This window comes from Odocoileus virginianus, chromosome 20, assembly GCF_023699985.2.
Source record: "Odocoileus virginianus isolate 20LAN1187 ecotype Illinois chromosome 20, Ovbor_1.2, whole genome shotgun sequence".
Taxonomy (NCBI): Eukaryota; Metazoa; Chordata; class Mammalia; order Artiodactyla; family Cervidae; genus Odocoileus; species Odocoileus virginianus.
Window position 1 is genome coordinate 14,141,653 of NC_069693.1, and position 26,379 is coordinate 14,168,031.

The following is a 26,379-nucleotide window of genomic DNA, read 5'->3' on the forward strand; positions in this document are numbered from 1 at the left end:
CTGAGAATCGTTACTGATAATGATACCAAAATCAGAAATGTATTTTCCTTTAAAAGAAAAAAATGTTCAAAGTAACTTGCTGTGACTTTCACAGCAACTTTTCAAATTAAGCAAGGCTTTATGAAACCTAAGAACTTGTTAGGACAACCAAAACTAAAAATTTGTCTTATCAACAACAGCAACATCCCAAAGCCACTTATTAGAAGATATCCCAATAAGTAATACAACTAGCAAGAATAGGACTGTTTAAAGGTTGAGGCGCTGCATACACAGAGTACTGACACACTCTTTAATTAGGAATTTATTTTATTTAATAAACCTGAACCCGTCGGCTAACCCTCCCATTCCCCCACCCCACCCCCAAACTCCCCGCCACCACCCGCCCCCCGCCCCCCTCCCAGGGCGTTCTATAAGAGAAGACACCTGCGGAAAAACAAAAGCGTGTTTTACTCAAGTGAGCTGAAAACCTCCTGATTTTACTTTTAATCCCGAGTCCCTGAGAGTTGGAAGCAAGGAAGCCACGTGGATCTGTCCAAAGGGCTTGGGCGCCCACCAAGTACAGTTTGAAACGGGAAGGGCTTGGACATAGCTCGAAATTTACCACTACGTGGTAAATAGTATTCCGAGCCAGAATCCCCAATTCCCCCGTGAGAGTCGACTTCCCAGAAGGACCCTGAGGAGGTTACCCCTGCCCACCAGCCTCCTTCCTCCCACGTTCCGTAGCCTCTTGCCAGGATAACCCACAGCTTCCAACACAGGTTTAGCGCAGCCAGCCAGGATTGGCCCTGCTCTCGTCTGGGCATCTTGTGAGGGAGGGCGTCAGGGAACGGTAGCCAATGGGAAACACGATCAACTATTATTGCTTGGAAACGGTTTCCAGGCAACACAAAGGCTGCAAGAAAGCAGGTACCTTCAAGTATAGACAGCGCTCTTCTTAGTCTACGGAAGTGCAAGGGAGGGGAGGTTTCGCTGACACTGTTGGACTCCTCGCCACTACATGGACGGCAGGCAGCCTTGCAGTACTCCTTTCCCAACTGTGAATCAGTCTGTTGTTCCATGCCCAGTTCTAACGGTTGCTTCTTGACCCGCTTACAGGTTTCTCAGGAGACAGATAAGGTGGTCTGATATACCCATCTCTTTAAGAATTTTCCAGCTTGTTGTAATCCACACAGTCAAAGGCTTAAGCATAGTCAATGAAGCAGAAGTAGATGTTTTTCTGGAATTCCCTTGCTTTCTCTATGATCCAATGAATGTTGGCAATTTGGTCTCTGGGTCCTCTGCCTTTTTTATTTTATTATTATTATCTTTTTAAATTGTATCTTGTGCTTTTATTTATTTATTTATTTTCCATTTATTTTTATTAGTTGGAGGCTGATTACTTTACAATATTGTAGTGGTTTTTGCCATACATTGACATGAATCATTTTTTAAACCCAGCTTGTACATCTGGAAGTTCTCAGTTCATGTACTGCTGAAGCCTAGCTTGGAGGATGTTGAGCATTACCTTGCTAGCATGTGAAATGAGCTCAATTCTACTGTAGTTTGAACATTCTTTGGCATTGCCCTACTTTGGCAGTGGAATGAAAACTGACCTTTTCCAGTCCTGTGGCCACTGCTAAGTTTTCCAAATTTGCTGACGTGTTGACTACAGAACTTCAATGGCAACAGCTTTTAGGATTTTAAATAGTTCGGCTGGAATTCCATCTAGCTTTGTTCATAGTAATGCTTCCTAAGGCACACTTCACACTCCAGGATGTCTGGCTCCAGGTGAGTGACCACACAATCATGGTGACCTGGGTCATTAAGACCATTTTTGTATAGTTCTTCTGTGTATCCTTGACACCTCTTCTTAATGTTTTCTGCTTCTGTTAGGTCCATACTGTTTCTATCCTTTATTGTGCCTATCCTTGCATGAAATGTTCCCTTGGTATCTCCAATTTTCTTAAACAGACCTCTAGTCTTTCCATTCTATTGTTTCCCTCTATTTCTTTGCGTTGTTCACATAAGAAGGCTTTCTTATCTCTGCTCACTATTCTCTGGAACTCTACATTCAGTGACCTTTCGCTTCTCTTTTTTCAGCTATTTGAAAGGCCTCCTTAGACAGCCACTCTGCCTTCTTGCGTCTCTTTTTTCTTTGGGATCGTATGTGCCTATAAACAATAACAAAAGGTGTTCTGTGGATCTCGGCACCAGGATTCTTGTGCTGGGCACCCAAGTCTGACTTGACAGCCAACCCTTCACGCTGTTGGCTGCTCCTTCTGTGAAATTTACATTTGACGCTGGAGATCCTCCAGCATTTTCTAAGTGCTAAGACCCTGTTAACACTGAGACTCGATTTTGCATACAGCCAGTCTCATCAATGGGCTAATAAATCAGAAGTAATAAAATGAAGGAAAGGGCAGTGGAGATATTAATGTAAGAGATCAAACAGATGCTTTCAGCGAAAGGCCCCTTTGCAAAACCGAACCCAGGGGAAGGTTGCATATTTTTAACCAGCAGTTACTACAGAGTGGGCTGGCAGCAGACATTGCATTTAATTCAAGTGACAGCCATTTCAATGTTCCACAGTTCACCTAGGTCTGAGCACAACGCTGCATTTATAGGCAAAAACAACCAACTGGTTTCATTTCAGTAAACTCTTTTTGTGGGTATTTAAAATTTTTCATTTCAAAGGGACGTTGGCCTTGCTGCATTTTTTTTTCTGGCCTCCCCAAAGACCCATCAGGGCCCTTGATTTAATCCCTACCCACTTAGCCTAGAACACCATTCTTCCACTAGGAGACTGTTCCCCAAATAATATTATTATAGTATAGTATTATGCAGAAAATGGGCATTAAAAACCTTGCCATTCTTCAGTACAGAACCCCACACCAGAGGCTGAGGAAAACAGGATTTTAACTAGAATATGTTTTTGTTCTATTTTAATCCATGCATTTTTATCTCCTTAATAATTGTTGGGTATAGTTTCCAAATCAATCAATAACTTCCTTAGGTTTATCCTTATGTACATCTTCCCTGGTCGCTCAGACGGTAAAGAATCCTTCTGCAATGCAGGAGACCCTGGTTTGATCCCTGGGTCAGGAAGATACTCTGGAAAAGGAAATGGCAACCCACTCCAGTACTCTTGCCTAGAGAAGCCCATGGACAGAGGAGCCTGGCAGGCTATAGTCCACAGGATTGAAAAGAGTCAAGACACCACTTTCAGTTTCACTTCACAGTGCCCCTTCCACATATGTAAGATGAAATACAGGCCACATCCTTCCTGGTGACAAAGACTGCGAGATCCACATCCCAGTTTATCCACCTCGGTGCCTTCCAAGGTGCTAAAACCAAACTGCTCACCCTAGAAAACAGATGCCTCAAGAAGTAACAGCAGTTCCTCTTTTAGGTATATACTCAAGAGAAATGAAAACATATCCACAATTCATGTGCAAGATTTTGTGGACATATGTTTTGTCTGGTCTGCAGCAGGGGCCAAGGGGAGGCCTGGTGGGAGTATGAATGGACAGTAAATGACTGGGTAGGGCAGGGCCTCTCAACAACAAATGAGCCAATTGGAGGCCTGGAGACTAGGCCTCTGTTGTGAGCGACCTGTGCTAGTGGTAAAGAACCCACCTGCCAATGCAGGAGAGGAGGGTTTGATTCTTGAGGGTTTGATCCTCGAGTCGGGAAGATTCCCCTGGAGAAGGAAATGGCGACTTACTCCAGTATTCTTGCATGGAGAATCCCATGGTCAGTGGAGCCTGGTCCATAGTATCGCAAAGAATCGGACATGACTGAAGTGACTGAGCATAAGGTAGAGGTGTGACTGTTTTTTTCTCAGATGGATAAACAATTGTCCAAACACCATTTACTAGAGTCACCTTTTCCCTCTCTCTTCCATGTCTGTTAATGTTCCAATACCACTGTGAAGTTCTGCAGACAATCTGACTTCTGGTAGGGCAAGTCCTTCCATTGTATAATTATCTTCCAAAATTTTTATGGCTCTGCAGGCCCATTTTGTCTTCCAAATGAGTATCAGAATGAGCTAGTCAAACTCCATTCAAGAAGTGATGCTGAGATTCTGATTGAAATGGCCTAGAATTTACAGATTATTTTAGAAAGAACAGACACTTTTAACATTAAATTCACCTATCAGGAACTATGGTATCTGTTTCCTTTCATTCAGACCTTTTATGTCTTTCAGTAAAATCTTAAACTTTTATTCAAATAGATCTTCCATAATATTTTTTAAGACCATTCTGAGGCTGTATTCTAAGACTTAATCTCAGATCTATTCTAAATTTTTACTTAGCTTTATAATGATTTATATTGTGATTATTTATTACATTTTCTAAGTAATTGTTACTTGTGTGTACATTTTTTAGTGTTGGTCTTGTTTTTGTTTTTTTAATGAAGCATATTTGATTTTCCCATGGACAAAGGAGCCTGATGGGTTACAGTCCATGGGGTCACAAAAAGAGTTGGACAAGACTGAGCAACTGAGCATGCATATAGTTGATTTACAGTGTCATGTTTCAAGTGTACAGCACAGTGACTCATTTATAAATATATATTTGTATTATATGTATTCTTTCTCAGATTCTTTTCCCTTATAGGTCATTACAAAAGAGTATATTCCCCGTGCTATACAGTAGGTTCCTCTTGGCTATCTATTTTATATATAATAGTGTGTACATGCTAATACAACAGACTGGTTCCAAATCAGGAAAGGAGTTCATCAAGGCTGTATATTGTCACCCTGCTCATTTAACTTATATGCAGAGTACATCATGTGAAATGTCGGGCAGGATGAAGCACAAGCTGGAATCAAGATTGCTGGAAGAAATATCAATAACCTCAGATACGCAGATGACATCATACTTAGAGTAGAAAGCAAAGAACTAAACAGCCCCTTGATGAAAGTGAAAGAGGAGAGTGAAAAAGTAGGCTTAAAACTCAACATTCAGAAAACTAAGATCATGGCCTCTGGTCCCATCACTTCATGGCAAATAGATGGGGAAACAATGGAAACAGTGACAGACTTTATTTTGGGGGGCTCCAAAATCACTGCAGATGGTGACTGCAGCCATGAAATTAAAAGACGCTTTCTCCTTGGAAGAAAAGCTATAACCAACCTAGATGGCGTATTAAAAAGCAGAGACATTACTTTGCCAACAAAGGTCCATCTAGTCAAAGCTATGGTTTTTCCAGTAGTCATGTATGGACATGAGAGTTGGACTATAAAGAAAGATGAGCCCCGAAGAATTGATGCTTTTGAACTGTGGTGTTGGAGAAGACTCTTGAGAGTCCCTTGGACTGCAAGGAGATCCAACCACCCCATCCTAAAGGAAATCAGTCCTGAATATTCATTGGAAGAACAGATGCTGAAGCTAAAACTCCCATACTTTGGCCACCTGATGCAAAGAACTGACTCATTGGGAAAGACCCTGATGCTGGGCAAGATTGAAGGCAGGAGAATGGGACGATAGAGAATGAGATGTTTGGATGGCATTACTGACGCAATGAACATGAGCTTGAGTAGGCTCTCTCTGGGAGTTGGTGATAGACAGGGAAGCCTGGCACGCTGAAGTCCATGGGGTCACAAAGAGTTGGACATGACTGAGCAACTCAACTGAACTGTTAATGATCTTACTTAATGAGCAACTCAACTGAACTGTTAATGATCTTACATTTATAGACTAGGTAGTTTTATTTTGTGTACATAAATTATACATACAGTTTTATACCTGGTTTGATTAGTTAACATTATCTCTTGGGAATTTTCCCATCTTGATACACAAAAATATTACAGATATTTCTGGTTTTGTTTTAAACCTCATACTGTTTCATAGTAAAAACAAGCCATTATCTATACATTCCTGTACTGGTGGATATTTAATTTCAATGCTTTGTTTTCATTGCAATGCTGTACTGAGCATTTTTAAAATGTTTACCTTTGTTCATTTATGTGATGTGTGACTATAGTTCTAGGTTGGAAATACTCACCAAAGAGCCTGTGAGTTTCAACTTTTAATGGGCACTGAGACTGTCTGTAAACATCCTATCCCAGAAGCCACCCACGAGGGTGTCCATTTCTACCACAGCTGCCAACACATGACACTCAGGACTGTTCGTGGCCCCTTGGACCATTTGTCTGCAATGTGAAGAACAGACTATGTTTTCCTCCCCTTCTTGTTGGCTGTTCTTTTCTTCTAGAACTTCTGTGAGATGAGAATACAGTAGATCTTCAGATTCCTCCATGACCTTCAGCTGCTGTTTCATACTTGCCATTTCTACTGTATCTGGCAGATTCCTCAGATTTATCTTCTTGTTCAACAAGTTCAACTTAAACTGTTTACTGCTCCATCCAGCCCACTTACTATACTGTTTTTATCTCAGTGATATCATTTTTTATTTCCAAGTTATTTTGTTGACCGTTTTTAAAGAAGTAATAACCTCTCACATCTCTGTGTAATTAGGCTAAAACAGTCTGCCCTATTTGCTTTGTTACCTCTACCCCTTGGTTCTATAAGTAACCAATTAAAAAATTTTTTTTATAGAATCTTTATTCATCTTTTGGCTGTGTTGGGTCTTTGCTGCTGCATGCAGGCTTTCTCTAGTTGTGGTGAGCAGGAGCTACTCTCTAGTTGTGGTGTGCAGGCTTCTCGTTGTGATAGCTTCTCTTGTTGCAGGGCATGGGCTCTAGCGTGAGGGCTCTAGCTGTGGCACACAGTCTTAGTTAGTTGTCCCACAGCCTGTGGAATCCTCCCAGACCAGGAAGTGAACCCATGTCCCCTGCATTGGCAGGTGGATTCTTAACCACTGGTCCATCAGGGAAGTCCAGTATTCAAGTTTTTACTACAAGGTACCCTGGATGTTGCAAAAATAGTACAGAGAGTTTCTGTGTGTTGGCATCTTTCCCTAAATGTTAGCATCAGAAATAACCATAGTACGATTATCAAAAACAAAAAATGAACATTATACAACATGAAGTGGTTTTCTCCTAAAGATATTGCATGCCACAACTAAAGATCCCACATGCTACAAGGAAGACTGAAGATCCTGAGTGCCACAACTAAGACCCAGTGCAGTCAAGTAAAATGAAAAAAAGAATAGATCTTAAAATATTGTATATTCATACAATGAAATATTGTTTTGCCATAAAAAGGAATGAAGTAGTAATATATGTTGCAACATAAATGAACCTTGAAAACATTATTCTAAGTGAAAGAAACCAAGACATAAAAGGGCACATATTGTCTGATTCCTTTTATAGGAAATGTCCAGAAGAGGCAAATCTATAGAAACAGAAAGTAGATTAGTGGTTGCCAGATGCTGAGAGAAGGGGAGAATGAAGAATGACTGCTTAATAGTAACCAGGTTTCTTTTTGGCCTGATGAAAATATTTTGGAATCAGATAGTGGTGATGGTTATACAACCCTGTGAATGTATTAAAAATTATTGAATAATATACTTTGAAATGGTTAAAATGGTGAATTTTTTCTTATTTGAATTTTACCTTAATTAAAAAAAAAAGTTTTACATAGAGTGAGTCTTTGGAAAAAAAATTTAAATAAGTCTTTATTTTTTGAAGATATAAAGATGACAAAATATCCTGGTGTAGGGTTTGCTTTTAAACTACTTCAGGGGGACTTCCCCGGTGGTTCAGTGGTGAAGACTCCACATTCCCAATGCAGGGGGCCTGGGTTCAATCCATGGTCAGGGAACTGGATCCCACATGCCAACTATTAACAAGATCCCACATGCTACAATGAAGAAACAGTACAAATAAATAAATAAAAATAAATATTTATAAAAAAATAAATTAAACTACTTCAGGATGGAAGAGAGGAAACAAAATTCATCATGACTTGATTACTGAAGCTAGATGATGGGGACATGAGTATTTGCTACTGTTCACAATTTCTGTATTTGTTTGAAATTTTCTAAGCCCAGTCTTTTAAAAGTTTTAAAATACCCATCAATTCTATTCCTAAGTATATACCCAGGAGGAATTAAAGTTTATGTCCACACAATGATATGTACCCAAATGCTCACAGCAGCTTTATTCATAACAATCAAAACCTGGAAAACCTAGAAATAGTTCAAATGTAAATGTCCATCAACAGGTGAATAGACAAACTCTGGTTCATTCATATAATGGAATACTACTTGGTAATAATATAAATGAACTTCTAAATACATGCAACAACATGGATGCAAACACTGAGTGAATCAAGTCCTATATGAAAGATTACATATTGTGCACTTTCAATTATATGACATTCTAGAACTTGCAAAATCAATCTATAGTTTTAGAAGTCAGGATAGTGATTCCCTTTGTGGGCCAGTGAGTGGAAAGGAGCACAGAGATCTTCTGGGAGGACTGGAAGTGTTCTTTCAATATTTCTCCGTCTATCTAAGTGCTGCTGATGTGTCCTCTTTTATATATGCGAGCATGCTCAGTCACTCAGTCGTGTCCGACTCTAACGAGTCGTAGCCTGCCAGGCTCCTCTGTCCATGGGATTGTCCAGGCAAGAATACTGGAGTGGGTTGCCATTGCCTACTCCAGGGGATCTTCCCAACCCAGGGAACGAACCTGAGTCTTTCAGTATCTCCTGCACTGGCAGGCAGATTTGTTACCACTGAGCCACCTGGGAAGCCCCTTCTTTTCAGTATAAATACTAACAAATGCCATCATTAAGCCTGATCCATGTTGTGCACCTTGGCACCTATGCCCTGGCACTGGCCCTGTCCATGGAAGACACCTGCATGTGCAGAGCCCAATCCTGGAAGCCTCTGCCGTCAGTGCACCTTCTGGTGCATCTGCAGGTGGACTCTCTGACTAAAGCCCTTCCCACATATGGCACAGGGGTAGGGCTTCTCCCCTGTGTGCACCCTCTGGTGCCTCTTGAGGGCTGAGTGATGCCTGAAGTCCCTGCCACAAGCCGCACATCTGTAGGGCCGCTCACCCGTGTGGACCCTCCGGTGGATACCCAGGTCCTTGCTCCAGCTGAAGCACTTCCCACAGGCCTCGCACCGGAACGGCCTCTCTCCCGTGTGAACACGCTGGTGCAGGTAGAGGTTGGCTCTCTGGCTGAAGCCCCGGCCGCATGTGTCGCACAGATAGGCCTTGTCTCCTGCATGGCCCTGCTGGTGTCGAGCCAGCGCAGAGCGCGAGGTGAAGCGCCTGTCGCATACGTCACAGGCATGGGGCTTCCTTCCCGTGTGGACACTCTGGTGGATCTGCAGGGCTGCCCTGCGGCTGAAGTCCTTGCCACACACATGGCAGCTGAAGGGTTTCTCACCTGTGTGGATGCGCTGGTGGATGGAGAGGTTGGAGCTGCGGCTGAAGTCCTTCCCGCACACACTGCATCTATAGGGCTTCTCGCCTGTGTGCACTCGCCGATGGATGGACAAGTTGGAGCTCCGGCTGAAGTCCTTCCCACATTCCTCACACGTGTGAGGTTTCTTTCCCATGTGCTCCTTCTTGTGCCTTCTCAGAGCAGATCCTGAGTGGAAAACTCCGGAATACTCCATGCATCCGTATGGCTCGTCTTCTGGGAGCAGCACAGGAAGGTTAAGTTGCGCTGTCCTTTCACTGAAGGCTTTTCCACACCCGGCATATGGAGGCTTCTCTCCAATATGGGTTCGCTGGTGAATTAGGTTTCTGAGCTGGCTGAAGTCTTGGCCATGCTGGGGACAGTTATAGAGTTTTTCTCCTGGAGATACTGGCCAAGACAGGATCCCATCATTCTCATCCCTGACTTCTAGGACAAAGGAAATTAGATGATGAAAGTGAGCAGGGGGGGGCTTCCCTGGTGGTCCAGTGGTTAAGAATTCACCCTGCAGTGTAGGGAACATGGGTTTGATTCCTGGTCTGGGAAGATCCCACATGCCGCAGAGCAACTAATCCCTTGCACCACAACTACTGAGCCCATACTCTAGAGCTGGCAAGCTGCACCTCCTGGCCTGCATGGCTAGAGCCTGGGCTCTGCAACAAGAGAAGCAATTGCAGTGAGAAGCTGATACACCACAACTAGAGAGTAGCCCTCACCTGCCACAGCTAGAGAAAGCCCGTGTATAGCAACAAAGATACCACACAGCCAATAAATAGGTAACAAATAAAATATATATATATTAAGAAAAAAAAAGAAAGTGAGCAGTGGTTTTGTCTAAGGCTGCACGGTGCTCTTGAACACTCTCAGGCAGTAGTGGTCAGGCAAAGAAACTTCACTGAATAAATAAGTGCTGCTGCTGGTCTCTATCTTTCCTACTTTACATCTTCCATTTATGCTTCAAGGGTAAGGGGAAGATCATTGGGAACCTTTTCCTTAGTAGGTGCTGTTCAGTCACTAAGTTGGGTCCAGCTCTTTGTGACTCCATGACTGGCAGTATGCCAGGCTTCCCTGTCCTTCACCATCTCCCACAGTTTGCTCAAACTCATGTACACTGAGCCATCCAACCATTTCATCCTCTGTCACCCCCTTCTCCTCTTGCCCTCAATCTTTCCCAGCCTCAGGGTCTTTTCTAATGAGTCAGCTCTTCGCATCAGGTGGCCAAAGTATTGGAGCTTCAGCTTCACCATCATCCTTCCCATGAATATTCAGGGTTGATTTCTTTTAGAACTGATTGATCTCCCTGCTGTCCAAGGGACTTTCAAGAGTCTTCTCCAGCACAATTAGAAAGCATCAATTCTTCAGCACTCAGCCTTCTTAATGGTCCAACTCTTACATCCATACCTGACTACTGGAAAAACCATAGCTTTGACTATAGGGATCTTTGTCGGCAAAGTGATATCTTTGCTTTTTAATACACTGTCTAGGTTTGTTAGAGTTTTTCCTTAGTTAAGGAAACTAAATGTTACTAGAAACACCAAGTCAAATTCCATGAGCTACAAAGGGGTTAATGCTGTCAAAGCATAGTTATCAAAAAGTTAAAAATAGAACTTTCATACAAATATGGAGTGAACATCTGTCAAAAGTATTTTGTTAATATATTTATTTATTTGCATCAGGTCTTAGTTATGGCATGTGAACTCCTAGTTGTGGCATGTGGGATCTAATTCCCCAAGCAGGGACTAAACCTGGGCCCCCCTGCATTGAGAGCACAAAGTCTTAGCCACTGGACCACCAGGGAAGTCTCTGTCAAAAGTTATAATGAGGAACCAATAAGATGGTAAGGTTGGTTCCAAAGGCATTTCAGGAGTTTAGGCATTTAATGCTTAAAAAAAAATATATATATATATATATATACACATGCATATACATACATACATACACACATACATATATAAATATATACACATATATATTTGTTTTACCTCCAATCAAGTAAATATTTAATATTTTCAATTAAATTATTGGCATAAAAAGTCAAATAATACATATTTTTAAAATTGCTACCCACCCCTTCGTGGATTCATAGAATTATTAAAGGCATTTTCTCCTGGCTGACTGGTACTCACCTGAATAGGAACTTCTTGATATTGTTTCTTCCATCCATACATCATCTTCTTGTTCAAAATGGAAAATCATTTCTGGTTCAGACAGCAGATGCCCTGCTTGAGGGGAAAGACACATTGATTAGGGCAATGTGGTATGGACAAGGACCCTCCCACAAGTCAAATCTTATCTTCTGGTATTCATAAAAGGTGAATAAAACATTGGGAAAGGTGAATAAAACTGTTAGGCATCAAAACCACATTTTATATTTATGTGTATTTTATACACACACACACACACACACACACACACACACACACACAGGCATGCAAACTCAGTGGCTCAGACATGGCCAACTCTTTGTGACCTCATGGGCTGTAGCCTACCAGGCTCCTCTCTCCATGGGATTTTCCCAGGGAGAATACTGGAGCGGGGTGTCATGCCCTTCTCCGAGGATTTTCCTTACCCAGGGACTGAACCTGAATCTCTTGTGGCTCCTGCACTGGCTGGCGGATTCTTTACCACTGAGCCACCTGGAAATCCCACATATATATATACACACACACAAACACACATACATATATAAATATATATACACAAAAAGACACAAATAAATAAATACATATTTTGCTTCTCAAAACAAATTGTTCTAGGAGTTCCAGGGAGCCTCAGCAAAGAGGCCTACTTGCAATTTCTGTGTGTGCTGAGTTGCTTCAGTTGTGTCCAACTCTTTGTGATCCTATGGAACCATAGCCCGTCAAGCTCCTCTATCCATGGGATTATGCCCTCCTCCAGGAGATTTTCCCAACCCAGCAATCAAACCTGCATCTCTTACATATCCTGCATTGGCAGGTGGGCTCTTCACCACTAGTGCCACGTGGGAAGCCCTATTTACAATATACAACAGTAATAATTCTCAGTGGGTTGAACAGGCAGTAATGATTCTGTGCCCAAATTCGATACCCAGGCATCGAACCCAGGTCTCCTGCACTGCAGGCAGATTCTTTACCACCTGAGCCACCAGGGAAGCCCTGTCTTATCTCTTTAGTCTCCTTTAATTTGGATAGGAACTGGCATCTCTTGCCTTCATCTCAGGTATCTTTATGCTTTCTCAAATCTGATACCCACTACCATAAGGGATCAGGAATATGTGGACCTCTAAATGCAAATCCCCTCAGGATTTACTCCATACAACTGAACCAGCAGGAGCAGGAGATCAGGTGGGTTCTGGAAGATGTGATTCTCACCCAAGGAGATGAGATTCCCAAAGTTCTCCAACATCACTTCTCGGTACAGGTGCCTCTGAGAAGGGTCCAGATGCTCCCACTCCTCCTCGGTAAAGTCGACAGCCACATCCTTGAATGTCACTAGCTCCTAAAAGAACAAACGTGGTTATCCTCAGGTATACCCATTCCCACAGAGGAATGCAGCTGACGAGCACCAATGAATTCTGACATCTATATGTGGTCCTGGCAGTCTCCAGGGTCCTGAATCAGACTCACTTAGGCACACAACCATGCATCTGTTTGTATTATGTAGAATAGGGGTCCCCAACCTCTGGGATCTAATGCCTGATTATCTGAGGTGGAGCTGATGTAATAATAACAGAAATAAAGTACAATAAATGTAACGTTGCTCAAGCCATCTTAAAGTCATCCCCCACCCCCACCCCACACAAGTCCATGGAAGAACTGTCTTCCATGAAACAGGTCTCTGGTGCCAAAAAGATTGGGGACTGCTAATATAGAACATGGAAAAGATAAAAGAGGCAGATTTAACAAAAAGAAAAAACAAAATTCTTCAGCCCTTAAAGTTTCTCTGGTAAGAAGAGTCAACTTCAACCAGAGTACATGAAAGACTATATAATTCCAGAGGTGCTATACACACAACAAATCTCAATTTTGAGATTTAGTCAGGGAAGGGTCTGGAGAGAGAATCTAGGGTAGACTGGGGCCATGAGGGCAGGTATTCTGGAGAAAGCCAGGTACTAGCCTTGTGGGATGGTTAAAATGTGAATAGAGGAAAGTGGGCAGTTCCAGCTGGCAAGAAAAGGGAGCAGACAGTCGTGTGGGAAGGAGGAAGTCAAAGATCTAAAATAAGGACTCTGGTTAACGAGACATGTTATCTAGGAAACCTCCCTCTGATGATTATATACTAACAACGTTTATTTTGGACTCTGAATTCCCATTCACACATCCACAGTAGAAAGATATACAAACTCTTGGTACAGTCGCATGAAGGATTAATATTCAGTAGCAGTTCCCAAAGTGTGGTTCAGGGACCCATGAAGATCTCCAAGCTCCTTTCAAGTGTGTCTGTACAGTTAATATTATTTTCAATAATAATTCTAAGACATTATTGGGCTTATCCACTATCATTCTCTTACAGTTAAAGAGAAGAATTTTTCAGAGGCTACATGATGTGCAACAAAGAAACTGAGGAAGCAGATATAAGATTACAGCTGTTTTCTATTAAGGCAGACATTAAAGATGTAAGCAAAAATATAAAACATTTCCATTCTTAAAATTTTTTTTTGTTTGGAAGATAAGGGTTTTTTTTTAATGTGATATTAACTATAATGGATTAATTTTTTAATGGATTAACAAATACTTTCAAGTTTTGTTAGTTTGAGCTTCTGATCTGGTAATATTGATAACCCACATAACAAAAGCCACTTTCAAAAGTGTAAAGGGGTCCTGATACCAAAAAGCTTTGGAAATTACTGCTCTACAAGAAACGAAAATAAACTGTATATACATGAAATGACATAGATCGATCTCACAACAAATATTCAGAAAAGACAGGCACAGAAGAGTACTGTATGTATCCAGCTTCTATTTAAAAAGTTCAAAATCGTATGAAAAGTCAGAATAGTGGCTATCATTATGGGGAAGTAGGGGTTCTTTCCTAGAGAGGGGTTTGTTCAGAGCATAAAGAGAAGACACAGAATGGCTATGAGGGGCAATCAAGGATGGTGCAAGGATCAGACAACAGAAGGGTATCACACCGCAGCAGCCTGGTCTCTGGTCCATTTCTGGCCTAAATGTTAAGCCTGCCAAATAAAGAATAAGGAAAAGAGGATTTGCAAAGGGCTATTAACTCACAAAGTGGGGATGATGGGAGCACATGGGGGCAAGCAGAGTATCAAGCCGAACTACATGGTCCTTTGCGCAAAGCTGAAGCACAAAAAAACAGGTGATTCTGGGTAGAAAACCCAGAAATCCTTCTTTGAACTGCCTTCTTCTCTGAAATAGTTATCTCCTGTATACCATACAGACTTTTTTTTTTTTTTTGAGAGGTGAGCTGTTTTTTATGTTGTTTCTGTTCACAAATTGTTTCTCATTTAGGTTAAATATCCAGTGAACCAACATGAACCCTAACTATACCGGTTGATGAGTTTTGACAAAAGAATACCCCTGAGTAACTCACATACCAATCATGACATAGATCATTTCCATCACTCCAGAAAGTTCCCTTGTGTCATTTGCTCCTAATTGATTCCCTGCCCTGACTCCCTGCTCTCAACAACCAATGATCTGCTGTCACTGTAGATTAATCTAGCCTGTTCTAGAATTTCATATAAATGGAATTGATACTGACTGGGATTCTTGGCCTTTCCCAATCAACAGAAAATGACAAGAGGCTAGACAAGAAGTTCAGGCAAGGCCTTAGTGGGCTCCCTGCAGCAGCAGAGGAGAACAAAAGCAAGTAAAGGCTTCCCTGGCTCGCTCACTGGCTCCCCCGAGCTGGTTCCTTATACAGGATGAGAGTAGGGGTGTCCAGTGGTTGGGCAGGAGAAATGGCTCAGGTGTTCTGTCTAGCCCTTTGTTGGTGCTGTGTGCAAGGGGCGTGTGTAAGACCTGCTTTCACTCCCAACACCCTGGTTTTGCTCCGAGCTCTTCAGAGCTGGCAGTTGGGGTTTTTTGCCCTTTTTATATCTTTTGTCCAGAATTTGCCCCAACTGTGTATGCACAGTTATTGCAGTTATTTTTAGTCTATTTTCTTAGCATTTTGTTGCTCAAGGAGACATCTGTCCAGGTGTAAGCCTTGCAGCACTGGAGCAAAGGGCCCCAGGTCCCACCCTGTCTCAGAAGCACACAGCACATATCTGGCTTATCTTTTACTTTATATTTTATCTGGCATATCTTTCATTTCATAGCTGGCTTGTCTTTCTCAGCCTAATGCTTTCGATATTTATTCAAGTTGTTACATGTATCAGCAGTTTGTTCTTTTTTGTTTTTCAATGGAGTAGTTCTTAATTATATGGATTAAGACATTTTGTTTATCTACTTATCAGTTGACGGTCATTTCTGGTTTGGGGCTATTATAAACAAAGTTGCTAATAGTCACATACAGTTTTTTTTTAATATAATTTTATTTATTTTCGGCTGTGCTGGGTCTTCGTTGCTGCACATAGGCTCTTGTCTAGTTGCAGTGCGCAGACCTCTCATTGTGGAGGCTTTTCTTGTTGCAGAGCACAGGCTCCAGGGCTCATGGGCTTTAGCAGGCTCAAAAGTTGCAGTTCCCAGGCTCTAGAGCACAGGCTCACAAGTTGTGGCACACAGCCTTGGCTGCTCCGCAGCACATAGGATCTTCCCAGACGAGGGATCGAAGCTGTGTCTCCTGCATTGGCAGGCGGATTCTTTACCACTGAGCCACCAGGGAAGCCCCTAGTCACATACAGATTTTTTCTTTTTTTTGTCACATACAGATTTTTGAGTGGGACATATATTTTCATTTCCTCTGGGTAAATACCGTGGGATTTCTGGGTCAATGGTAAGTGTGTGCTTAATTATATAAGAAACTCTAAAACTGTTTTCCAAAGTATATTATACTATTTTACACTCCTACCAGCAATGCTCAGACATTTTGAGAAACTGCAGTAACATATGTCTAGCCCAGAGCCAGCACAATATACATGTTGTATTGCTCTCCTTCCCCAACACCCCAAAATGAGGTGTGTGGGTGATATTTTCAGGGAGAGAAGGCAGACTCTAATTTACCTGTAATCTGGGCATTTCCTCCTCTTCCTGAAGAAGGACAGAGTCTTCAGAAGGCAGTGCTGGGTAAAAAGAAAAAAGCAGTGAAAAATGAACTTGGCTCACTGAAACAGACCAGTATCTTAGTTACCAAGAAGGGAGAAGGGGGCATGTTATATTCAGTTGGTGACACTGGTCCTCATTTACCATTACCTGACACACCCTTGCTTAGAAAGATTTTTCCTCTTTGTACTTTCACAGACAGCCTTTCAAACCTGATACTTTCTCCCCAGCCCCCCAAACACTCACTGAATACCTACTATGTGCTTCAGCAGTGATTTAACTCTCACCTTTCTCCTTAGCCTCTGAGGTCACTCCAGCTTCAACGGGGTCCCACATCCTGCCCGCCCTGTTAGGAAGGGAATCCCCGCAGCCCAGTGGCTCTGCTGGGGGAATCTCTCTTCAGCCTCTCCAAGCTCCACCTGGAACATCCAGAGGGAGTTTCAGGAGGTGTTGTCTCCACGAAAGACGGAACTCCTGCATGTGGGGGGCCTCCTGCGGCCTTCATGCTCAGGTAGCTGTTTTGTTCCTGTAGGCAGGAGAGGAAATGTCCCAGCAGCCCAGACTTCAGGCTAGGGCCTGGACTTCTCTATTTAAGTGAGGGCGCTGTTAATGAACTAAAGCATAGTTAAGGTGATAAACATTTACTAAGCATCCACTGTGTACAAGGCATGCCCCTACTTCCCAGGGGTACCCAGCTCTGACTTTCTCAGGACTGTAGCTTCACAGGTTGATCCAGTCACAGGGCAGCAAATGCTGCCACCTCTGTGAAGATTTCCTGAAAACTTCCCACTGTGGGATGCATGCGTGCATGCTGTCACTCAGTCATGTCCGACTCTTTGTGACACTATGAACTATATAGCCCACCAGACTCTTCTGTCCATGGAATTCTCCAGGCAATAATACTGGAGTGGGTTGCCGTTTTCTCCCTCAGGGGATCTTTCTGACCCAAGGATCAAACCAGTGTCTCCTGCATCTCCTGCATTGGCAGGCGGATTCTTTACCGCGGCACCACCTGGGAAGCCCCACTTTGGGATGTTAGTTGCTCAGTTGTGTCTGACTTGTCAAAATCCCATGGACTGCAGTCCGCCAGGCTCCTCTGTCCATGGGAATTCCCAGATAAAAATACTGGAGTGGGTTGCCCTCTTCTTCTCAGAGAATCTTCCCAACCCAGGGATAGAACCAGGGTTTCCTGCATTGCAGGCAGATTTTTTACCATGTGAGGCACCAGAGAAGCCCTTTGGGATACAGATCTATAATTCTCAAAAGATGAACTTGTGAAATTCTTGAATTTCTCTTTTTTTTTGCTACCAGATCAGTAAATGTTTCAAAATCTGAAAACCTTATCATCAGAGAGGCTGTGGGAAAATGATCAGTCTTTTATGCTGTTAGAGTGTAAGTAGGTACAGTCTTCTGGAGGAGAGCAATTTGACTGTGTCCATCAAATGGAGGGGGCAGGTAGGGTCAGGAAGCAGGGTTATGAAAGTGAACAAGGAAACTTTAGGAGGTGATAAGATATATTGGTCATCTTGACTGAGATGATGGTTTCATGAGTGTATTAAAATGTCAAAATATATACAATTGAACACTTTAAATACATGTAGTTTATCATGTGTCTGTACTTAGAAGGGCTTTGCAGAGATATAGCCAGGCCTGTGACTCACATGTCATGTGTGATACCAAACTCACAACCGGGATACCTCCACCTTTTACACCTGGAACTGTAACTTCTACTGAGACAAGAAAGGACACACAACTCCCCTTTGGCCCTCACTGGTCAAGAGTGTGGAGAATCCTCTTTTGCAGAAAACTGGGAGGTGACTGAGAGCTTCCCCAGTGACTCGGTGGGTAAACAATCTGCCTGCAATGCAGGAGACACAGGAGACGTAGGTTTGATCCTTGGGTTGAGACAATCTCCTGGAGGAGAGCATGACCAGAGCATTTCCAGTATTCTTGCCTGAAGAATCCCATGGACTGAGGAGCCTGGTGGGCTACAGTCCATAGAGTCGCAAAGAATCGGAAATGACTGATTGACGAAGCACGCATACACATGGAAGTGACCATAGGTGTGACCTTCCTGGCTTCGCTACCCCAGAGGCAAGTACCCAGGGGAAGGTCATTTAACTCCAAAGCATCTGGGAGCTTAGAGAAGCTGCTGACCACTTTGAGCTCAGGAGTTTCTCAGACGCAAAGTGGCAACAAGCCTTTGGCAATCCATAGAGGGCCTGGCTGGAGAAGAGCCCATCCTGGTGTCCAAGACAATCTGCCCATCCCTCTGATCCCTAGGCTCACTTATAGAAAAAGCCCACTGAGGGACTTCCCTGGTGGTCCAGCGGCTAAGACTCTGTGCTCTCAATGCAGGGGGCCAGGGTTTGAGCCCTGATCAGGGAACTAGATCCCATATGCCACAACTAAGAGCTCTGATGACGCAACTAAAGATCTCGCATGACACAAGGAAGATCTAAGATCATGTGTGTAGCAACTAAGACCCAGCACAGCCAAATTAAAATAAATTTTTTTAAAAAGAAGTGTTAAAAAAATAAAAGCCTAGTGAGTAAGAAATGAAGGTGGTTTCACAGGAGCACCTACAACAAAAGTGGGGATACAAGATTTTGCCCCCCTCCTCAAAGTCCAAGTTATCTCCAAAATAAGAGACACCAGAACATATTGTCACCATAAACATCAAACCTCACGACTTCCCTGTTGGCTTAGACAGTACGAATCTACCAGGAACACAGGAGACCCAGGTTTGATCCCTGGGTCGGAAAGATCCCCTGGAAAAGGGAATGGCTACCCACTCCAGTATTCTTGCCTGGAGAATTCCATGGACAGAGGAGCCTAGTGGACTACAGTACACGGGGTGGCACAAGTCGAACACGACAAGCGACTAACACTTTATTGACCCCTACTACATCTCAAACCAAGGGGCACTTCCTAACTCCTCTCCAGGGCTCCAAACATCTAGCTGCCCTCATAAACACCTAAGAACTTACAGCCCCATGAGCGGCCCCTCTGCACTAAGAATGCCGCCTGCCAGATCAGTAAACAAAGGATGTTGTGGCCAGCTAGTCAGCAGCCACTGCAGCCAGCCCCAACTGTGCACCCTGAGCAGAATCAAGCCGGAGACAGGCACATTTACCCTAGATAGTTGAGGTGCATATCAAAGGAATGACTTCAGGGAGCCCAGACTCCTGCACTTCGTCATACAAAGAAAATCGCGTAGTTCATTAACTTTAGCTGTCCGTTTTTTTCTAATTAACAGTAATCGTTTCTTGTTCTAACTACTGGGTTTTCTCGCAAAACCCCTATAATCCTGGCTCCTCCTTACCTCTTCAGAGCAGTCCCTCACAGCCATCTGAGAAAGGCCACCAGATAAAACATAAACTTTTAGGTTGTCCGTTTTTTTTTTTCCAGTCAACACTCCCAAAGCCCTGGACCCTGCCTCACCGTCCCTTCCCCACCAACCTGGGGTTGCAAAGCCCCAGCTGCCTCGCCAACCAAAATGCCCGGCAAAGGCTGTCCCACAAATGCAAGGAACCCTGCCCTCCAGCCCTTCAACCCATGGATGCCTGCAGGCCACCAACCTCGGGACCATCGTCGCAGCCATTCACCCCTATTTCAACAAAACCAAGATGCTCCCTGCGTCGCCCCTCAGACCCAGCGACTACCGGACCTTCGGTTTTCGCCTTCCCCTTTCGCACGATCCGGGGACCTTCGGCTATTCTCGCTGCCTTCAGCCAGTAAAATTGGGGGACTCACCTCTCTACGCCTGGAGGTCTTGGGCATGGAGGCCGCCACGGGGCCTTCAGCAGCCTTCGTTCCACGCAATGAGCCCGATACACCCGCACCGCCGACCCAGAAGGCCCAGCCGATGGGGTCTGGGCGCAAGCGGGCGCGGAGGCCTGGTGGCTGGACCACATCTCCCAGAAGCCCCTGCGCAGGCCGGGAAGCTCTCCAAGCCCCGCCCCAAGGCGCGATCGGGGCGTGGCGAGGCCAGCGCAGGTGAGCTCCGGGTCTCACGTGGAAACAGCTAGCTTGCGAGAGCTGGGCGTACAAACACAAAACCAGACAAGCGCCTCGTCTAACTGTCTACAACCGGAAATAACAAAACACCTGTAATTTCTCTATTCAGGCATAAGTATGTTTAAGCTTATATGCGTGCAGTGCTGTGTCACTTCAGTCGTGCAGGACTCTGCGAAGCTATGAACTGTAGCTTGCCAGGCTCCTCTGTCCACGGAATTCTCCAGGCAAGAATACTGGAATGGGTTGCCATGACCTCCTCCAGGGGATCTTGCCGATTCAGAAATCGAACCCACCTCTCTTGCCTCTCCTGCGTTGGCAGGAGGGTTCTTTACCACGAGGTCCACCTTGGAGGCTCCTAAGCTTATATCCTTTCATATAAATATTTGTCCTCTTTGTTGTTCAGTCGCGAAGTCTCGGCTGACTCTTTGAGATCGCATGAACTGCAGCATGCCAGGCTTCCCTGTCCTTCACTACTTGTCTTCTTAACCTGCTTTTAAAATCATATATATTGAACATTGTGTTCTTCCACAATGTTTTGTAAATTCTACATGCCTTCTATGTAATTAATGTATTATCTCATTTTTGTTAGGTTGCTTCAAATTACTAGTATTGCAGCCACCACTGCTTATGTTTGTCACTGACTCAAAAGCAGGGAACCGGCAAAGCTTTATACTGAAAAAGGAAGGCTTCAGGTGTATTTTAATCAGAGGTCATTGTCCAAGAGAAGCTAGAGGTGGGCCAGCTACAAAAAGTGCAACTTCTGTGGTTGGTTTGGAGATGGTGATTTGGTTTTCTCTGGTTGGTTCTGAGTTGGAAGCAGAGGCAAAAGATAGGGAAGCTAGCAGTTACTGACCAAGTCCTGAGAGTTCTGCACTGATTGTTGCCAAGTTTGTAGTTTGGTTTTCTGGTTTCTGCAGAGTTTGTGGGTCAGAGTTCTATCATCATATACAATCTGGCATTGTCTGTTTGTATATCTGTTCTTTCAACTTTAGTGGTTTCAAACAACAGCAATCATTTATTATCTTTCATGGTTTTTCTGGGTCAGGAATTCAGAAACCGCCTAGCTGGACAGTTCTGGCTCAGACTTTTTTTCTTGATGGCTAAACCTGGAACAGTGTGAAGTTCCAGCAACAACTCGAAGCTGGCTGGACATCTCTTATTTCGTGTAATCTCAAGGGTTTGTCCATGTGATTTTTCTGTGTGGGCTAGTTTGAGCTTCTTAACAGCATGGTAGACTTAGACACCTTATACTGCAGCTCAAGGTCCTGAGAAAGATCCAGATGGAAGATGAATCACCTCTTATGGCTAGTCTCAGAATCACAGAGCATCATTTCCCCTGTACTTAAACAGTTTTAAAAAGTCCATCCAGATTCAAGGGGAAAGAACATGCACTCCACTTCCTGATGGGAAAATGATAAGTTCTGGAAGACCATGTGGAAACAAAAATATACTTACGGCAATTTTTGGAAAATACAATTTGCCATGAACTGCAAACAGATCAAAGCAGAGAAAGCATTTTTAATTTCACTCTGCTATGAAGACTGGAGTAACAGGCAAATTTGGCCTTGGAGTACAGAATAAAGCAGGGCAAAGGCTAATAGAGTTTTGCCAAAAGAACCCACTGGTCATAGCAAACACCCTCTTCCAACAACACAAGAGAAGACTCTACACATGGACATCACCACATGGTAAACACCGAAATCGGATTGATTATATTCTTTGCAGCCAAAGATGGAGAAGCTCTATACAGTCAGCAAAAACAAGACCAGGAGCTGACTGTGGCTCACATCATGAACTCCTTACTGCCAAATTCAGACTTAAACTGAAGAAAGTAGGGAAAACCACTAGACCATTCAGGTATGACCAAAATCAAATCCCTTATGACTATACAGTGGAAGTGAGAAATAGATTTAAGAGGCTAGATCTGATAGACAAACAGCCTGATGAACTATGGACGGAGGTTCATGACATTGTACAGGAGACAGGGATTAAGACCATCCCCATGGAAAAGAAATGCAAAGAGGCAAAATAGTTGTCTGAGGAGGCCTAACAAATAGCTGTGAAAAGAAGAGAAGCGAAAAGCAAAGGAGAAAAGGAAAGATATTCCCATTTGAATGCAGAGTTCCAAAGAATAGCCAGGAGAGATAAGAAAGCCTTCCTCAGCGATTAGTGCAAAGAAATGGAGGAAAACAACAGAATGGGAAAGACTAGACATCTCTTCAAGAAAATTAGAGATATCAAGGGAACATTTCAGGCAAAGATGGGTTCGATAAAGGACAGAAATGGTATTGACCTAACAGAAGCAGAAGATATTAAGAAGAGGTGGCAAGAATACACAGAAGAACTCTACAAAAAAGATCTTCATGACCCAGATAATCACAATGGTGTGATCACTCACTTAGAGCTAGACATCCTGGAATGTGAAGTCAAGTGGGCCTTCGGAAGCATCACTATGAACAAAGCTAGTGGAGGTGATGGAATTCCAGTTGAGCTATTTCAAATCCTGAAAGATGATGCTGTGAAAGTGTTGCACTCAATATGCCAGCAAATTTGGAAAACTCAGCAGTGGCCACAGGACTGGAAAAGGTCAGTTTTCATTCCAATCCCAAAGAAAGGCAATGCCAAAGAATGCTCAAACAACCGCACAGTTGCACTCATCTCACATGCTAGTAAAGTAATGCTCAAAATTCTCCAAGCCAGGCTTCAGTAATACGTGAACTGTGAACTTCCAGATGTTCAAGCTGGTTTTAGAAAAGGCAGAGGAACCAGAGATCAAATTGCCAATATCCGCTGGATCATCAAAAAGGCAAGAGAGTTCCAGAAAAACATCTATTTTTGCTTTATCGACTACGCCAAAGCCTTCGACTGTGTGGATCACAATAAACTGTGGAAAATTCTGAAAGAGATGGGAATACCAGACCACCTGACCTGCCTCTTGAGAAACCTGTATGCAGGTCAGGAAGCAACAGTTAGAACTGGACATGGAACAACAGACTGGTTCCAAATAGGAAAAGGAGTACGTCAAGACTGTATATTGTCACCCTGCTTATTTAACTTATATGCAGAGTACATCATGAGAAATGTTGGGCTGGAAGAAGCAGAAGCTGGAATCAAGATTGCCGGGAGAAATATCAGTAACCTCAGATATGCAGATGACACCACCCTTATGGCAGAGAGGGAAGAGTAACTAAAAAGCCTCTTGATGAAAGTGAAAGAGGAGAGTGAAAAAGTTGGCTTAAAGCTTAACATTCAGAAAACTAAGATCATGGCATCTGGTCCCATCACCTCATGGGAAATAGATGGGGAGACAATGGAAACAGTGTCAGACTTTATTTTTCTGGGCTCCAAAATCACTGCAGATGGTGACTGCAGCCATGAAATTAAAAGACGCTTACTTCTTGGAAGGAAAGTTATGACCAACCTAGATAGCATATTAAAAAGCAGAGACATTACTTTGCCAACAAATGTCCGTCTGGTTAAGGCTATGGTTTTTCCAGTGGTCATGTATGGATATGAGAGTTGGACTGTGAAGAAAGCTGAGCACCGAAAAATTGATGCTTTTGAACTGTGGTGTTGGAGAAGACTCTTGAGAGTCCCTTGGACTGCAAGGAGATCCAACCAGTCCATCCTGAAGGAGATGAGTCCTGGGTGTTCATTGGAAGGACTGATGCTGAAGCTGAAACTCCAGTACTTTGGCCACCTCATGAGAAGAGTTGACTTATTGGAAAAGACCCTGATGCTGGGAGGGATTGGGGGCAGGAGGAGAAGGGGACAACAGAGGATGAGATGGCTGGATGGCATCACCAACTCGATGGGCATGAGTTTGAGTAAACTCCAGGAGTTGGTGATGGACAGGGAGGCTTGGCGTGCTGCGACTCATGGGGCCGCAGAGTCGGACATGACTGAGCAACTGAACTGAACTGAACTGATGAAGACTGGATATTTATATTGTTGTTCAGTCTCTAAGTCATGTCTGACTCTTTGCGACCCCATGGACTACAGCATGCCAGCCTTCCCCGTCCTTCACTATCTCCCAGAGTTTGCTCAGACTCATGTCCACTGTGTTGATGATGCCATGCAACCATTTCATCCTCTGCTGCCTCCTCCTCCTGCCCTCAATCCTTCCCAGCATCAGGGTCTTTTCCAATGAGTTGACTCTTCTCATCAGGAGGCCAAAGTATTGGTGCTTCAACATTAGCATCAGTCCTTCCAATGAATATTCAGAGTTGATTTCCTTTAGGATTGACTGGTTTGATCTCCTGCTGTCCAAGGGACTCTCAAGAGTCTTCTCCAAAACCATAATTGGAAAGCATCAATTCTTTGGTGCCCAACCTTCTTTATGTCCAACTCTCACATCTGTACATGACTACTGGAAAAACCATAGCTTTGACTATACAGACCTTTGTCGGCAAAAGTGACGTCTCACCTTTTTATTTATTTATTTATTGTTTTACGTCTCACCTTTTTAATACACTATCTAGGTTTATCATTGGAGCAGAAAATGGCAACCCACACTGGTATTCTTGCCTGGGGAATTCCATGGACAGAGGCGCCTGGCAGGCTACTGTTCTTGGGGTCGCAGAGTCAGACACGACTGAGAAACTAACACAAAACACAGGTTTATCATAGCTTTTCTTCCAAAGAGCAAGCTTCATTTAATTTTATGGCTGCAGTCACTGTCCAGGGATTTGGGAGCCCAAGAAAATAAAATCTGCCACTGTTTCCATTTTGTCCTCATCTATTTGCCATGAGCTGTCGCCTGAAAAATCCCATGGATGGAGGAGCCTGGTGGGCTGTAGTCCATGGGGTCGCTAAGAGTCAGACACGACTGAGTGACTTCACTTTCACTTTTCACTTTCATGCATTGGAGAAGGAAATGGCAACCCACTCCAGTGTTCTTGCCTGAAGAATCCCAGGGAACCGGGAGCCTGGTGGGCTGCCATCTATGGGGTCGCACAGAGTCAGACATGACTGAAGCAACTTAGCAGCAGCATTTGCCATGATAAGACTGGACGCCATGATTTTAGTTTTTTGAACATTGAGTTTTAAGCCATATTTTTCGCTCTCCTCTTTCACCTTCAGCAAGAGGATATTTACATTACTGAGTGAGCTGAAATTATCTGTAGTAAGTAGGAGTGATTAAAAAAAATCATGATCTTTAATTAAATTTTAAGAGGACCTAGCTCCACTGAGCATGTTTAAGGTGATAATCAGAGTGAATTTCCTGGTGGTCCAGTGGTTAGGATGCCACGCTCACTGTCAAGGAACTCACGTTCAGTCCCTGGTAGGGGAGCTAATATCCTGCAAGCTGTGTGGTGTGGCCAAAACAAAAAACAACAATGTAATACAAAAATGAAGCTGTCTTCCTTTACCCTCCTTGAGTATTAGGTTCAAAGTGATAATAATTGATAAAAATTATTCTGCACAATTAGAGTATTAGGGCTAACTGAGACTAACTCAGACTGAGGATTTGTCTCAGGAATGTGAGAGTTGGACTGTGAAGAAAGCTGAGCGCCAAAAAATTGATGCTTTTGAACTGTGGTGTTGGAGAAGACTCTTGAGAGTCCCTTGGACTGCAAGGAGATCCAACCAGTCCATCCTAAGGGAGATCAGTCCTGGGTGTTCATTGTAAGGACTGATGCTGAAGCTGAAACTCCAGTACTTTGGCCACCTGATGTGAAGAGTTGACTCATTGGAAAAGACCCTGATGCTGGGACGGATTGGGGGCAGGAGGAGAAGGGGACAACAGAGGATGAGATGGCTGGATGGCATCACCAACTCGATGAGCATAGGTTTGGGTAGACTCCGGGAGTTGGTGATGGGCAGGGAGGCCTGGCATGCTGCGATTCATGGGGTTGCAAAGAGTCGGACATGACTGAGCAACTGAACTA

The 26,379-nt window shown here is 43.6% G+C and overlaps 1 protein-coding gene across 5 annotated transcripts in view; it reads right to left on the bottom strand.

The window, feature by feature from the left end:
* Positions 1–7,537: 7,537 nt before the first annotated feature.
* The window catches only part of ZNF383 (zinc finger protein 383), a 38,164-nt gene continuing 19,322 nt past the window's right edge, over positions 7,538–26,379 (bottom strand). The window contains exons 1-7 of one of the 5 annotated variants that reach the window (XM_070451826.1): positions 20,225–20,386; positions 16,756–16,994; positions 16,430–16,488; positions 12,674–12,800; positions 11,450–11,545; positions 8,955–9,752; positions 7,538–7,748 (exon numbers count right to left, since the gene is read on the bottom strand). In XM_070451826.1, coding sequence (XP_070307927.1) covers positions 7,702–7,748; positions 8,955–9,752; positions 11,450–11,545; positions 12,674–12,800; positions 16,430–16,488; positions 16,756–16,804 — 1,176 coding nt within the window. In that variant the 5' untranslated portion in view covers positions 16,805–16,994; positions 20,225–20,386 and the 3' untranslated portion in view covers positions 7,538–7,701. Of the gene's footprint in view, positions 7,749–8,023; positions 9,753–11,449; positions 11,546–12,673; positions 12,801–16,429; positions 16,489–16,755; positions 16,995–20,224 lie in introns of those variants that run through there. The other 4 variants (XM_070451825.1, XM_020870318.2, XM_020870319.2 and 1 more) reach the window with 4 other exon arrangements.